The following is a 16985-nucleotide window of genomic DNA, read 5'->3' on the forward strand; positions in this document are numbered from 1 at the left end:
TAATGCATATATATGGAATCTAAAAAAAAAAAAAAAAGTTCTGAAGAAGCTAGGCGCAGGACAGGAATAAAGATGCAGATGTAGAGAATGGACTTGAGGAAACGGGGAAGGGTAAGGGTAAGCTGGGACGAAGTGAGAGAGTGGCATGGACATATATACACTACCAAATGTAAAATAGATAGCTAGTGGGAAGCAGCTGCATAGCACAGGGAGATCAGCTCGGTGCTTTGTGTCCACCTAGAGGGGTGGGATAGGGAGGGTGGGAGGGAGACGCAAGAGGGAGGAGATATGGGGACATATGTATATGTATAGCTGATTCACTTTGTTATGCAGCAGAAACTAACACACCATTGTAAAGCAAATATACTCCAATAAAGATGTTAAAAAAAAAATGTTGACTGCCTTTAATATGACCAAAATACTGATACATCTAAAATTTTTTCACAGGTCTTTGCTTGCCACATTTAGTGGTAATTGTTTTGCTATTTCAGTATTTAATATGAATGACAGAAAACTCATTAATCTTGGTGGAGAACCACTATGTATGATAAAACAAACTTTTTGTTGCAAAAATCTCTTGAGAGTTTATTGGAAATAAAGGATGTCCTCCCATCCTTAGGATATCAGTTCAGTGGCTCATTCATTAGTGGTCATTTAAGCTTGGCAGTCAGTTGAACAGACATATGACCAATATTTTCCTGTTCTTTGTGATCAGCCTTTTTCTTTTTATGTCTGTGCATTAGTATTGGGGCACCTAGCTCTTTTAGCTACCCAATTTCTCAAATTTCAGAAGAAATTTTCATGATTCCATATAATAGAATGCTAAAATAAAGTATCCAGTTTGTAAGTATTCAAACTCTGGTGTCAGTGTAGTCTCCGTTTGCCAATCCCCCTACCTCATCCCTTTTTACTTTCCTAATGAGCGTTTCTCTATTTAATGAGGGCAGTGAGTGATTTGGTACTTAGATTTTTGAAGACGTGGATTTATAGCTGGTTGGCAACATTTCTTCCAAGAAATGTTACATCTGATTATCTTTTTAAAACACAACTTTGAGATATAATTTATATACCATACAGTTCACCAATTTAACAGGTACAATTTAGTGATTTTTAGTATTTTCACAGTTGTGCAGTCATTACTACTATCAATTTTTGAACATTTTCATCACCCCAAAAAGAAACCCCATACCCTTTAGCAGCCATTCCCCATTTCCCTCCCAACTTCTCCAGCACTAGGCAGCCACTAATATTCTTTCTGGACATTTCATACAAATGGAATCATACAGTATGTAGTCTTTATGACTGGTAGCTTTCATATAGCATCATGTGTTTAAGGTTCATCCATATTACAGCATGTATCAGGACTTCATTTCTTTTTATTGTCAAATTATAATTCCATTGCATGGATATACTACATTTTATTTGTGCATTTGTCAGTTGATATAAATTTGGGTTGTTTCCAACTTTTGGCTGTTAGGAATCATGCTGCCGTGAATATTTGTACAAGTTTTTTTTACAAGTGGACATATGGATATATACCTAGGAGTGGAATTGCTAGGTCATTTGGTAATTGCCAAAGTATTTTCCAAAATGGCTGTACCATTTTACATTCTTACCAGCAGAGTATAAGGATTCTAGTTTTTTGACATCCTTGCCAATACTATCTTTTTTATTATAGCTATTCTAGTGGAGTGAAGTGGTATCTCATTATGGTTTTGATTTGCATTTCCCTGATAGCTAGTGATGCTGAGTGTCTTTTCATGTGCTTAGTGGCCACTTGTACATTTTCTTTAGAGAAATGTCTATTCAGATCCTTTGCCCATTTAAAAATTGTTGTCTTTTTACTACTGAGATAGTTATTTTATATATATTCTAGATACAGGTCACTTATCAAATATATGTGAAAATTTTCTCCAATTTTGTAGGTTGTCTTTTTACTTTTTTAAAAAAATATTTATTTATTTATTTTTGGCTGCATTGGGTCTTAGTTGCTGCGTATGGGCTTTCTCTAGTTGCGGCGAGCGGGGGTTACTCTTCGTCAGGGTGCACGGGCTTCTCATTGTGGTGGCTTCTCTTGTTGTGGAGCACGGGCTCTAGGTGCACAGGCTCAGCAGTTGTGGCGTGCAGGCTCTAGAGCGCAGGCTCAATAGTTGTGGCATACGGGCTTAGTTGCTCCCGGCATGTGGGATCTTCCTGGACCAGGGAACGAACCTGTGTCCCCTGCATTGGCAGGCAGATTCTTATCCACTGCGCCGCCAGGGAAGCCCTCTTTTTACTTTCTTGATGGTGTACTTTATAGCAGGAAAGTTTTAAATTTTGATGAAGTCCAATTATCTGTTTTTTCTGCTGTTGCTTGTGCTTTTGGTGTTATATCTAAGAAGACATTGTCTAACCCAAGGTCATGAAGAGTTACTCCTGTGTTTTCATCTAAGAGTTTTATAATTTTAGTGCATATATTTTGGGCTTTGATTCATTTTGAGTTAATTTTTGTATGTGGTGAGAGGTGTCAGTTCTCTATTCAAAGTTACTTAACTTTTAAAATCTTTCTTAAGGATTTATTATAAATGTAGGACACTTTGATACAATCTTAATGCTCAGTTCTTGACCCTGTTGGTTTAAGAAGTCATTTGTTCAGGTTTCTAGCCACTGCTCTATCTTTAGACATATTGTCTTTTTTTGTCTGGCTTTCATGTAGTTCATGTAGCTCAAAAATGGTGCCACATAATAAATATGCAATTTGGAATTGTAGGACCCCTTTACTTTAGTGATATCTTATGGCATTTGCTAATTCTTTTGCCAGTGGACTGTTTTCTGTTATTTTGGTTAGATGGTTAATGTGGATCCAGTGGTATAATTTGAAAAACAAGCCAAGCATATTCTCAGTCTTTATCACCATTATATTTAAACTGTAGTATATGCCAGTTTGATAAGGTCTTTATAGTTAAAGTTTTTGTGTAATTGCTGTGATCGTATTAGAGATTAAACAGTTTCAAATTCAGTTGTCTTCAAGAGGTTATTATCATTGAAGATGGAACAAGAGTAGATTATTTATTTAGCCAAAAATTTATGGAGCACTGAAAGTGAATCAGACACTGTGATAGTCACTAGGAATAGAGAGATGAAGAAGTCCCTGATGTTAAGGATCCACACTTGAGTTGGGAGACATAATGTGCGATTAAGTGCTTTGAAGGAGAAAGAAGAATTAGTCAGTATTATAGCCTCAGTTCCCCTGAATGCAGAGTCTGAGGCAGAAAGCTTAGGTGTTGTTATAGTTTGCCTCCCTCATTTTATAGGTGGGAACATTCAGACACAGAGGTTAATAGTTCCAAGTTTAGTCAGGAATTACAGAACTTGGACGAAAACTATTCCATGAATGGCTTTAATAAGGATAGAGGATTTCTTAAAGCAACTGCTCAGAGTGCAGTTGGCAATATAAAATAGAACATATATATACACAATATAATATAGAATAGAAAGCACCAGATCTCTTAATTTCATTTTGACTGTGGGCTAAGAAACTAGAGTTTCTTGCTTTCTATATTATTTAAGTCCCTTCCATAGATCATTAATTATCTGGGTGAAATTTTCACCAAATTATATTAATGTTCAGAAATTATGTTTTGTTTCCAAAGAATTCTTCCTTTAGAATGTAGAGGGGCTAGATAGTGAAATAATATTTTTTTTTGGCACTTAATGCTGGTGTTAACATGGACAAAAATTGCAATTTAAGGTGTGGTTTGTTAACTTTTAAGTTGCACTTATGAGGTAAATCTGCTTGGGTGTGTTTGCTTCAGTTGTTTCTAATTTACTAAGGAGAGATTTGGTCCATAAAAAATTAGTTTTGAGTCTCTTTCAGGTTTGAGTTAAGATTGTCATGACTTGCAGTGAAAATGAATATCAGTTTTTCAACATCATGATTTATTGAATAATTCCTAGTGATTATTAAGCACTCCTTATAATGAGTTATAGAAGTTTTGCTAAATGTTGTTTTAGAATCTTGCTGAGATTTTTAATGGCTTCTTGTAGTAGTTCCCCCTCCCCCCTTGAAATTCTTAGTGTCTTTTAAATTCATATGATTACAATAGCTTTGAGAAGTATAGAGTAGGAAAAAAATTTTATTCTCTGAAGGTAGCACCTCTCATAGCCCCTAGTTTGGGACTTTTCTCATTTAATCAAGTTGCCTAGTCTAGTGTGTAATATTGATTGGATTAAGCAGAGCTATTGAGTATTTTAATAAAGTTTTGTGGAGCAATGCAGCGTTTAATTCAGCCTTTTTCTTTTGAAGACATATTGTTTGAAACATAAATTTGTGTTCTTTATCAGATTTTCTTCTAAAAACTTGGTCTTTGGAATCAGATTTGAAATTGAATCTTGACCATGTCACTTGTTAACTATATGACTTTGGGCAAATTACTTAAATATCTCTGAGCTAGTATTCTCAGCAGTGAAAGAAAGGATATAGAATCTAAGTCATAGGGGTGCTCTGAGGATTACATGAGATGATTAAAAAATCTAGTATTGTGCTAAACTAGATGAATTCTTTCTCCTTCAGTCTGTCTTTGCTTTAGCTGTCTTCAATTTCCCATAGGTTTCCTTGATAGAATTGTAAATATTCATTTTTTTCTAAATTTTTAAAAATATTTAAATTATTGTCTTCTGGTATCTCGTGAAAAAGTGTGAGGAAAGTGAAAAAGTATGGTGAAAGTCTGCTACTGTGTTGTATAAAAACGTTGGCTTGGAAAACTTCTGATCAGGTCTCTTGTCATCTTTTGTAATTTTGAAAAACTTCGAGGGAATTTAGCTTTAAGTCTGAGTTTGTTTTCCTTTTTGTAACATACTGAATTTGCCCAAATGGATGAAAGTGAAATTATTAGCCATTCTTGAATAAATTATAATGACTAGATCAGCACTGTTGAATGCAAATATTTGTGCCACATGTAATTTAAAATTTTGCAGTAGCCATACGGAAAAAAATCAGGTGAAATTAATTTTAATAATATATTTAACCCCGTATATACAAAATATCTTTCAACACGTAATCAACATAACAGTTATTGATATTTTACATTGTTTTGTGCTTTGAAGTCAAAAACATGGTATGTTTTATACTTTCAGCACATTTCAGTTTGGACTAGATATATTTCAAGAGCTACATGTGGCTAGTGGCCACTACATTATATAGCAAAGGTCTATGTGAGTAAAATATAATATTACAGCAGTAGTGGGCTTTAGCTGTGTGTGATAAAAATGTCAGTGGTTATCACTGGTTTAAAGCTTGTCTTCATGCCTTAGCAGTCACTTATGTGGATGGTAAGAATTTACCCATCTTTGCAATCTCTATCCCATAAGTGATTTTACTAGTTATTCATTGTCCATTCCCAAAGATTTGTAAAGTTTCATAGGCCCAAAATATGCTCTTCGATTATTGAGAGCATAAACCAAACTTAATATATGTTTGTTCTCTTCACATTCATCAAATCTGTAGGTGTGACATGGGCAAGATTGTATTTTGAGAAGCTCATCCTGGATCACTGTGAAGAATATGTTGGGGAAGGGGTCAGAAGATGGGGGGGAACAGTAAGAAGGCCATTGCAGTTTACATGTGAGAAATACTGGCAGCTAATGGGAAGGGAGTGTGGGGTGGGAGTTGGAGAAGTGGAAAGAAAGAAGGGGGCTGATAGTAGCTTGAGAGTGACTGAAGGAATGCTTTTGTTTTTCTTTGCTTGTGTGCATTTTAAAGATGATTGAGACTTGAAATGTAGATGTGAGGCATCCTGTTGAGAGGAAGCAGATGAACATATGAGAGAAAAGGGTAGCTGATAGGGTAATCCTGAGAAAAGATGGGAAGAGATGAAACTTGTATATAAAGAGAGGTTTGTTGTTTTTTTTAAATAGGTTTTGTCAAGTTGGCTTAAACTTTAGAACTGTGGGGAAGATCTATCACTAAGAAAAATAAAGGCTAACTTAGAGTTGTACTCTCCTCCCTCTCTTTTAAATTGGAAGAGAGAGAGAAGGTGAAATTAGAGTTAAATTAAGAAGTGATAGAGAACAGACTTGTGGTTGCAAAAGGGGAGGGGGTTGGGAGAGGGATGGAGTGGGAGTTTGGGATTAGCAGATGTAAGCTATTATATATGGAATGGATAAAAGACAAGGTCCTACTGTATAGCACAGAGAACTATATTCAGTATCCTATGCTAAATCATAATGGAAAAGAATATTAAAAAAAGAATGTATATATATAGGTAACTAGATCACTTTGCTGTACAGAAATTGACACATTGTAAATCAACTATACTTGAGTAAAACAAAAGTGATTTAGCAGCAGTTTTGGATCAATAAGTATGTTTGAGATCAGTATGTATACTAGGCATCAGTAAATATTTATACTTATTAAACTCTTTCTCACCCAGAAGATTTTATTTAAGTATAGTTAATGGCAGTAAACTGTTTTTCCATAAAGTTTTAATGGAATACAAAATGGCAAAGAACATTGGTTCTACCTGTTCTGGTTTTAAGGCATGGAGATGCACTCTTGTTACCTCAGGTGATGGAGGTTTTTTTGTTTTGGATTCTTGGGGAGGGAAGGAAGCCCAACACAGTCGATCTCTGCAGTTGTGATGAAACAGTTTCTGAGAGCTAACAAGGTGTTTCCTCAATCCATAGCCCCCGCCCTTTACCTCCCTCCCGCCAAGCAGTGGAAACCATATTCAGGGGAAATCAATATTTATAAAACATAAAAATTGAGCTTCACTGATTCAAGTGAAGGTTAGGGGGCCGATCTCTGCCAGCCTTTTCCCCCTCTTCTGCCCCTCTGACACTTCCTTCTCCTTTTCCCTTCTTCCCGAGGCCCTTCTGAGGATCTATAGGAACATGTGTAAACTCCTCTAACACCAGTCATTCCTCATCAGCTAGAAGAGCAGTAACTCTCTTGGCCCTCTTTTTGCTTTGGTGACTCACTGGCAACTCTAGTAAATGCCATTCCCCTCCGGTGCTGAACCTCCTGCCGCTTTTCTGGTCACCTTCTTATGACTTAGCTTCTATTTGTCTGTCTTTATACCATGAACTAGTGTCATCTTCTGCTGCTGCTACTGATTATAGTACAATCTTTATGTCTCATATTCAAGTGCCTCAACAAATAGGCTCAAATTGGATTGATTAGTTATTATCCAATATAGAGTCACTTCTCTTGGGGTCTGCTAGGCTCCCTCATGTCCAGTTCTAAAAATGGCTGCCGTTGGCACAGAGGCCCATTCTTCATCCTTTCACATGTAGCTAAGCTATTGGGGTCACATGACACAAGGCTGGGTGGAGAACTCCTGATTGCTTCCCTCAGAAGGTGGCTGTGGTTGTTTTTTGGCCTATTCATTACATAGGATGCTCTATACGTTCTTGATACCTCAGCTAATCAAAAATGGACAGCTTTTTTTTTGTTTGATCCTATTTTGTTGGTAATAATGATAACAGCCTTAGCTATCACTCAAGTGTTTTCCTTGTGCAGGAACTGTATTAAGCATTTTACATGTAGTAGCTCATGAGCTGTGTGATGCATTTTACTGATGAAAAAACTGAGTCACGTTGAAATATGAAGTGCCTGTTCAACATTTACAGCTTTTCATTAGTGGAGTGGGGAGGGTTGAATACAGGCAGTCACCTTTCCAAACAGTAAAAGACTTATAGTCTATAGCATAACATTTCAGAGCTGCAACTGACCAGGGCAATCATCTGTCATATTTCTCCTATTTTACATGTGAGACAATTGAGAGTTTAGGTGACTTGCTTAAGGTTGCAGAGGCCAGTCATTTCCAGCGAACCCAGAGTTTCTAATTCCTAGACTAGTCCTCTTTCTGCTTTAGAACGAATACCTAAGACACAAAGTTTTGAATGTTAATCTTGAAACCCAAACCTATTAAGTGTTAGCAGATACAGTAAGTGGATACATAATGTATGGTTGTACACAATCATCCATGTAGGCTTTTTTTTTTTAGCTTACTATTTAGCTTGAGGATGGTATATATATACAGAGAAGAGACTGGAGTTGATTATTCACAAGAAATATCTATTGAAGAAACTTATTATTATTTTTGGCTGAGCCAGGCGGCATTCGGGATCTTAGTTCCCTGCAGAAACTATTATTGAATTAACGTCCTCATGTCTAGCTGAAGGTGAAAGTACTTTCTTGCCAGGTTGGAATCTTCCTGTGAGGTTTTATATGTGGCAGTGATTGAGAAAGTCCAACGTAAAGCATGATGGAGGAAATCAATTGAAATACAGTGAAGGTGCACAACCCTGGAGGGTTTGGTAAAGAAACTTGGATTAAAGATAGAAAAGAGCTAATTATGCTAGATGTAAAATATTTACTTATTCCCTTCTTTGAAAAAGCATTTACTTTTGTAATGCATCTTGGTTTTTAATGAAACGTGACCATGGAGTTAAGTTGCTTACTAAAGGGTCAGCAGAATAGCCCCGGCTTGACTAAATGACATAACTTTATGGGTAGTCAGGTCCAAAAAGGATATTTAAACTCTAAAGAATGTCTTGACTCTTGAAAGTTAGTAAAATACAGAAGCCTAGTACATTCCTCTAAGTCAATAAAATAAGACCAGCTCAGAATGTTTTCCTTGGTAGAAATGCAGATTCTCAGCCTCCATCCTGCACATCAAGATACGTTCAGAGTGGGCCTCAGCAGTTTGGGTTTTAACAAGCCCTCCAGGTGATTCCAGTGCTTGCGAAGTTTGAGAACCACTGTCATAGAAGCAACCAACTTAACAGTTAAAACAATTTCATTTTGATTATGTTGGAGAAGAAAGATATTTTCCTGCTAAAGTTTTAGAATCAATAAACAACGAGCTCAACCAGTGTCTTCTCTGGATAAAGTTACGATGGTGGTAAACTGTTTTTCGTATATCTGATGGAAAGAGTATATATAGGCATTGGAAGTCCTGGCCTCGTAGTTTATCTCAGATATATGCTAATTAACCTTGAGGAAGTTTCTTTTTTAAGGCCATAGCTGCTGCTTCTGAAAAATGGGACAGTATCATCCACCAGGGAGGATCATAGAAAGGGTTGGAAATAATGTAAACAAGTGCTCAATACTTAATAGGCATTGAAAGATCATCCATTATTACTTAAATCATCAGCTTTGTTGTTTTTCTCCCAGTTTAGAGACTATAGCTCCCTCAACACTGTTTACATTTATTAAAAAATAATTTGAAATGTTAATTATTTGATAATTCAGAGATATCAGTTCTTTATCTTCCTAAATCATCCTTGGCTAGATCATTCTTGGCATATAGTCTACTGCTTGGTCACCTAATACTATGTTAGGGGATATTCCAGACCAACTAGAATTGAACTCAGTTCACTTGAGACAGTGATTTTGGCAAACTGCCAGTTAACTTTCAGCCTGGATTAAACTTTTCTAGAATCTAAAAGGAAACAAGATCATTTAAATTATTGTAGTCACAAGTAGAAAATTGGAAGAATGATTTCATTCTAGGCCTCTTTAGAACTAAGTTATACCTTATGTAGGATTAAAAATAAAAGAATTTAATGTGAATTTGAATTTTAGGACACTTGATAATTGGATATACGTATTTGTAGAATGAAAGTTGGAACTCATTGTACTTAAGTAGCGTTGAGAGAATGACACTGATGGCATGAATGTTGGCTAAGCAGGATCCATCTTTCCGACCCTACATTTTGCCTCCCCCCCTTTTTTCTTTTTGAATTAATTTTCTTCTGTAATTGTGGAAAACATTTTTATGGTTCCAAAGGAAAAACTATAAAAGACGGTACATTCAGAGAAGTCTAGCTTCCAAGTTTATGCTGTCTGCTAACTGTTCTCTTCCTCTCCCTATAGGCAATCATTTTTGTTTGTTTTTGGTTTATTCTTTTTTAAAAATAAACACACATTCATTTTTATCTTCCTTTGTGGATAAAAGGCAACATTATATTTACACTGTTCTGCACTTTACTTTTTCACTATTCCGTAGCGTGTAGATCTTATACCACTTTACAACTGCATAATACTCAGCTGCATAGTACTTTGTCATATAGATGTATTGTAGTTTATTCAACCATCTTCTATTGATAGACATTTAGTTTGCTTCCATTCTTTGCTATTACAAATAGTATTTTGCAGTATATCTTTGGAATAAATTCCTAGAAATGAGATTGTGGGTCATAGTTTAAATGCAGATGTAATTTTGCTAGCAGTTGCCAACTTTCCCTCCATAGAGGTTGTAACAGTTTCTGTTCCCATTAGGAATGTGTGAGAATCCTTATTTCCTTACAGCTTTGTCAACAGAGTATGTCAGACTTTTGGAGTTTTGCTAATCTGATACGTCAGAAGTGATTACATCAGCATCCAGTTGACTCTTGAACAACACAGGTTTGAACATTGTGGGTCCACTTATATGTGGATTTTTTTCAATAGTAAATTTTACAGTACTACACGATCTGTTCTTGCTTGAATCTGTGAATGCAGAACCATGGATGTGGAGTATAGGGAGGGCCAACTATAACTTATACAAGGAGTTTTGACTGAGCCGAGGGTTGGTGCCCCTAACCCCCGTGTTGTTGAAGGGTCAGCCGTAGTTTTAATTAGTGTTTCTCTTCTTATAAGTGAGAGTAAACATTAATTAAACATCTTTTCACTTAAACTTTTTGAATTAACTTCATATTTATGTTTATTTTTTAAGGAAGTATTTCTTGGTTATTACTGCTGCTACTGTTGCGAATAATTATTCTGGATTTCCCCCCCCCCATCAAGAGGTCATAATAATAATCATTCAAGAAACAGTGTTACCTCGCACGAATGAGTAAATATAAAAGACCTATTTACATATTTCTTGTATTCAGAGATGTCACAATCTAATTTGGGAAAAAAGACTTGCATGAAGATCATCATGGTTCAGTGAAATAAATGCTGATGGAGATAAATACCAAGTTCTGTGGGAGCATTGAGATTGGGATGGAGCGACTTGGATATCAGGAAGGTATCAGGAAGATTATTGGTTAGCATATGAGGTAGTCTTTGGGTTGAGTCTTTAAGGAAGAGGAGGAGATTTCTAGGCTGACCCTGCCTGGAAGAGTATTACTTCCAGAGGAAGCAATGCCAAGGAAGAATGTGGTGTCTGAGCATTCACAGGTCACCTGGTTTTGTGGTGGGTTGTGGTGGGTTGGGCGTTGTGACGTGACTGCAGCTGGATCATCTGGATTTGCTAGGTCTCCACTTCTTGACCCTGAGCCCACTTCTAAATTTAAGCACAACAATGCCAACTTGGTTAAAAATTTGATTAAAATATTCATGTTTCTATTTTCTTAATTTTCCCCCTGAAGCATACATCCCCTCTTGATAATCTTCCTACTCATTTTTGAATAAACTGGGAAGGGTAACCCTGAGAGGAGGTAGAGTGATTTCTTTGCCCCCTTCCCATTTTATTGTTGAGCAAGCCTAAAGACTTTATTTTTCATCTCTGCTGTACTTTTGATTTATACTTACTGCTTGCTTATTGCCAAGTTCGAGGCTCCTTATATAGTAGCTTGTTGTTTTTTTAAATTAATTAATTAATTAATTTTTGGCTGCATTGGATCTTTGTTGCTGCACGTGGGCTTTCACTAGTTGTGGGAGCCGGGGCTACTTTTCGTTGCGGTGCGCGGCCTTCTCATTGTGGTGGCTTCTTTTGTTGTGGAGCAAGGGCTCTAGGCACGTGGGCTTCAGTAGTTGTGGCCTGCGAGCTCAGTAGTTGTGGCTCGTGGGCTCTAGAGTGCAGGTTCTGTAGTTGCGGCACACGGGCTTAGTTACTCTGTGGCATGTGGGATCTTCCTGGACTAGGGCTCGAACCCATGTCCCCTCATTGGCAGGCAGATTCTTATCCACTGAGCCACCAGGGAAGCCCAGTAGCTTGTTTTGTTCGCTTAAGGGAAAGGCCTGGCAAGGTGTGAGGGTGGTTATAAGAGAGTTGATAAGGCTGGAAAGGTAGGCAGGGGCTAGTCGGAAACTCTGTATCTCATTTTGAGGAATGTGTATTTTATAGTTGAGTCTCTAAAAATCTGAAATGGATAAGGGGCAGAGGAGAGGGATTGGAGGAGGGGAATGACAAGATTAGCTTTACATTTTTGAAAGGTAACTTTGATGACTGTGTTGAGGAAGATGGATTGGACAGTGTACAGTGTAGACAAGGGGGCAATGGTCCCCAGACCAGCAGCATCACCTGGGAACTTGTTAGAAATACAGATTTTCAGGTCCCACCCCGGACCTACTGAATCAGAAACTCTGGGAGTGGGGTGCAGCAATCTGTGTTTTATTTGATTCTGGTGAATGTGAAAGTTTGAGACTAGGGATATGAAGGCTAATGAGGCTGTATATTATGGTTTGCAAATGCCTTTCACATTAATTATGTAGTTGATTTTGTTGAGATGATCATTATATTTGTGTCTTACTTTCACAGTCAAAGAGAAATAGAATAACTAGGATTTTGTGATTTAGTTACTTACACGAAAGCCTAGTATTAAGATTTGAAAAGCTGGGATAATGTGGTAATATACTTGGAAGAGGGAGACAGTCTAGGATCATGCGGAACAATAAATACAGTCATGGGGAAGTACTGTAGTAGAATAAAACAAGTAAGAGGTGCTTAATCTTGAATGCTCTAGATGTTGCCTGTACATGACATTGATTTGTATCGTGGTACTTAAATCTGCGGTGGGGAAAACTAAAGATATTATTTTTTAAAAAAGGGGAACATGAACTCTTTGTGGAGCCCAGAGGAAAGGATGGGTTTACTCAAGATTTGCTGAGATGCCCTGTGCAATCGGTTCCACACAGCTGTTATGAGGTGGTCTATTTTCATTCTTTAAATAATAGCTAGCAGCTGATTTGCATCTAACCCAGTTTTCATTTGTTTTTCTTTGAGAGTGTGAGGGCTGTGGGTTTAAATTTCAACTTTCTGGAAGTGGGACTGAGTAAATCTGATAATCTTCTTTATTTTCCTCTGTTAGCTTTGCTGGGTGACCAAAAGGACAGATAACAGCAAATGCTTTGTAAATATCATAATTGTATCTTAAAGGATAAGTAATCTTTTTTTTCTCCTTCGAATTTTATTCCAGGACCCATCAGTTACACAAGTGACAAGAAATGTCCCACCAGGACTTGATGAATACAATCCATTCTCGGATTCTAGAACAGTAAGACTATTCTTAATTGGACTACTTTTAAATATTAAAATGGAAATTAAATAGGATTTATATTTCAATTATGGTTTCTTTTTAGTTGATTGGTTAAACTTATATAAAATAAGCTGTTAGTGTTTTATTTAGAATTTAGCAAGTTTATTAAAACAGGAGGGAATATTTCTAGTAATTGGAAATTACCATGATGGTTCTACAAATTAAATTGCTAATAACCCCTCTAATATGTTAAAATTACTACAGTTCTTTAAACAGGAGAGGTTTTTTGGTATACATGTTAGTTTCATGGTAATACAGGGTGATGTTTTCTTACAAAGAGAGATGTTCGTCTGGAACTGTACCATGAATATTTGTATGATTGTCATTTGAATTAGGTGATTCTGAATAGGACTAGCTTTCTACTCTGGTAGACTAGAACCTCTGGAACCTGGCCTAGGAGCATATTCTTCTCAAAATGTAGTCTTGGTTTATAAAATGAAGGAGTATGGAAAAACCCTTAAAGGATAGGGTTCTCTACCCTGAGTGCATATTAGAAGCACCTGGAGAACTTTATTACAGTATCTGTTAGGGCTCTAATCTCTCACAGGGCGGTTTTGTTTTTTGTTTTTGCTATAGCGCTTTTGATGATTTTATTGTGAGCCAGTTTTGAGGCCTACTGAAGGTAGGTTCTGTTGTGAATTCTCCCTCAGAATTTCTCTGGCAAATAATTTTGTCTCCTGTATTTGAGTTTTTAGCTCACATATCACACTCATGAGGCCTCCAATTTTAAACATTGTTGGCTCTTGAACTGTTAGTCATCCTCTTAAAGATTATTAAAATTTGTCAGTTTTGTGCTTGGATTTACATGTCATTATAAGGATCCTTACTTGATCATCTCTTCCTGATGCATGTTTTTCATAGTCTAGAAAATAATTCTAGAAGATCGTGTAGGCTTTTGTTTGGAAATTTCTTCAAGATGTATTAACTTTTTAGTTTTAAGAAGAGCTTTGTACAAACTAAAAGCACTAAAATAACAGTGAACTTTAAAATTTCACTTTATTTCAAAGCCCTCATTTATTTTAACAGCCTCTGTTTATGTGTAGCAGCTGCAACCCAGGCTGAGATCATCAAGTGTTCTTTGAGCATGTCAGTTTCAGATTGAACCCTGTGAAATGGCCAATAAGTTGACCAGTTTTGACATGTAAAGATGGCAGTGTCGTATGGCTCAACCTTATAGTGAACTGTGAAAATGTATGAGATTGCAACTTGGTAGGAGTTGAAAGGGAGAAAAAGAAAAGCCCGGTATATTTTATTCCACTATATGTAGTTTGATAATTTCTGGGAGGGTGGAGATGGGAACAAGACTGTTGAAGTTTGTTGGTAAAGAATAAAGGGAGGTTTTTATATATTTTTTTGGAAGATTTTACTAGCAAAAAATGTTTAACCTTTTTACAGTAGCAGCTTTACATTATTCTTTTTAGAAGTAGTAATGTTCTTCAACAAGTTGTCTACTCTGTGCCATGTGCTTTACCTGTATTATCTTATCGAATTCTTATAACAGCATTCAAAATGGATATTTTTTGTTTCCTTTTACTGATAAAGAATCTTAGACACAAGTCATCCAGCTAGTAAGTGGCAGAACTGGTTTATGTAACTCATCTTTTTTCTGTAAAGCTTTTGCCTTTTCCATTTTGTTAGTGCTGTCTTTAGAGACAGATGCCTAAGAAATAGAAGATAATGTCCCGGTCTATGGAAAATTTCTCACCTAATTGGGATTTTAAAAAATTACACGAATTAGATATATCCAGGAAGAATAAAACAAAAATGTAAATTATGGTATAAATGTTGAGACTTTACAGTCAAGGAAAGGTTTTCTGAAAGAGAGTAGCTAGGCAATAATGAAAAGCCAGCTTACAACGAAACACTTCTCTTAGATTTGATGAGTAAGATAGTGTCAGAACCAGGAAAAATATTGTTACAAGAGCACTTAGGCATTTTCCACTGAACTTTTTACATGATGGAAAATACAGATGCAATAATTTAAAAATTCAAAATTCTTTTGTTTCCTGTATGTATGATTTTAGAAATTTGTCCCACCACTCCCCCCTCCCCGCCTGTTTTTGCAGCTGTGACTATTTTCTAAGAGCAGACGTACTTGGATAATTGATGTAAGTGATATGTCAGAACTCAGTCCAGATACTATTTTAGTTGATTGTTGTTATCCATATTTGTCTTAGAAAAGTATTTGTGAAAATGAAGCTTCTAGATTGTTGCAGAAGGGTGTGGTGAGCTACTTGAGGTCAAGTAGGAAGATCCTTCAGCAGAATGAGCATATAAACTTAAGATTTTAGAAAGTTCCTGTCTTTTTAATTTTTTTATTAGGTTTCCTTTTATATTTAGTTTTCTGTTTGAATGGAAACTTTAAGGAAAGTAACAATTAAATATTTAAATAATTTTAATAATTTACATATTAATTCATTCTGTATTATAAATTCAGAGAAAAGGAATCCTCATAAAACACCACATAGTTTAGACTTAGTCTGTTGGTAGTATACTGGAAAGCTATTCAGCAGGCGAAATGTGGTGGTCTGAATTGAGATGTGCTATAAAATGGAGGGTAGTCTTTGGTTATGAAATAATTTTTTTCTGTTTGAACTCAAAATGCATTTTACCACTGGAATTATGTTGAGCTTGGTGGGTAGCTTCCCTGGCCTGCCCTCTAAAGCTTAATGCATAAATTACTAGAAGGATTAGCTCATCCTTGAGAACTGTTATGTATTTAGGGGGAATGTTTTCCTTTTAAATTAGGCAACAGTTTAAAATGCCTACTGCAGCTTGATTCTCACTCGTTTCAGCCACTGGTGATGGCATTCACGGCTTCAGACAGGATGTCTTCTGGCGGGTGTTGAAGTACAGGGATAGGGAGACCTATGTGTGTTGCGGGGGGAAGTGTGGTGCTGTTGATAAAATCCTTAGTGATGTTTCTCAGGGCCTAGTTTACTGTCATATTTTTTTTCTTCAGGAATAAGTTGCTTGATTCCTTTTCTGTTCTGCTAGTTGTTGACATATATGATTTCTGTCATATAAAGCAGCAAGATCTGCAGAAGAACCAAGAGAAGAAAATTCCAAGTACTGGCACGCTCATGTGGTCATTTCTGACCATAAAGGACATAGATAAATGATTTATGTAAGTAAGAACTGCCTCTGACTAAGTTAATTCAGGACATGGAGTAGACTGAGAGTCATAAGACCCGGATTCTAATCCAGGCCTTGCCACTAATTAGCTGGTACCTTTAGACAAGCCATCTAACCTCTCTGGGCATCTTTTTTTTTTTTCTTTTTTTCAATGTGTAACAGTGGAGGCAGAGAGGAAGATGTTGAGTTAAATAATTTCTGATGTCAGCTTTTGTTTTGAAAATGGATAAAACTTTTAGCTCCAGGCACTGACTGGATAGTACATAGTAGCTTGCCTATTTTTAATACCACAAAAGCAATTCCTGTACTGTAATATCTGTCTTTCTTTTCCCTTGGCACGCATTTCCTTTTTTCTTTCTCCTTTGCTTCTTGTCTTTCTTGGAGCTCATTATCGGTCCCTTCCGAAACCAGTCTTCTTTGTTTCTTGTCTCATTTAATGATAACTGTTGCCTTCTGTTCTTCTAGTGTCATTGGCTGGAAGTACCTGAGTCATCTTTGGCTCAAACAGCTTCTTTTCCTACATCTAATCAGTAGCCACGTCCTGTCATTTATACCTCCAGGAGATATTACCTGTCTGTCCTTTTCATTCCTACTAAACTGTCCTAATTCAGGTACTCATG

At 36.5% G+C, this 16985-nt stretch overlaps 1 protein-coding gene across 1 annotated transcript in view; it reads left to right on the forward strand.

Moving 5' to 3' along the window:
* Positions 1-16985, forward strand: part of SCAMP1 (secretory carrier membrane protein 1) — a 103610-nt gene that overhangs the window by 11848 nt on the left and 74777 nt on the right. Inside the window, exon 2 of the mRNA XM_007175878.2 lies at positions 13111-13188. Coding sequence (XP_007175940.1) covers positions 13111-13188 — 78 coding nt within the window. The remainder of the gene's footprint in view (positions 1-13110; positions 13189-16985) is intronic.

The sequence above is a fragment of the Balaenoptera acutorostrata genome, chromosome 2, assembly GCF_949987535.1.
Source record: "Balaenoptera acutorostrata chromosome 2, mBalAcu1.1, whole genome shotgun sequence".
NCBI classification, from domain to species: Eukaryota; Metazoa; Chordata; class Mammalia; order Artiodactyla; family Balaenopteridae; genus Balaenoptera; species Balaenoptera acutorostrata.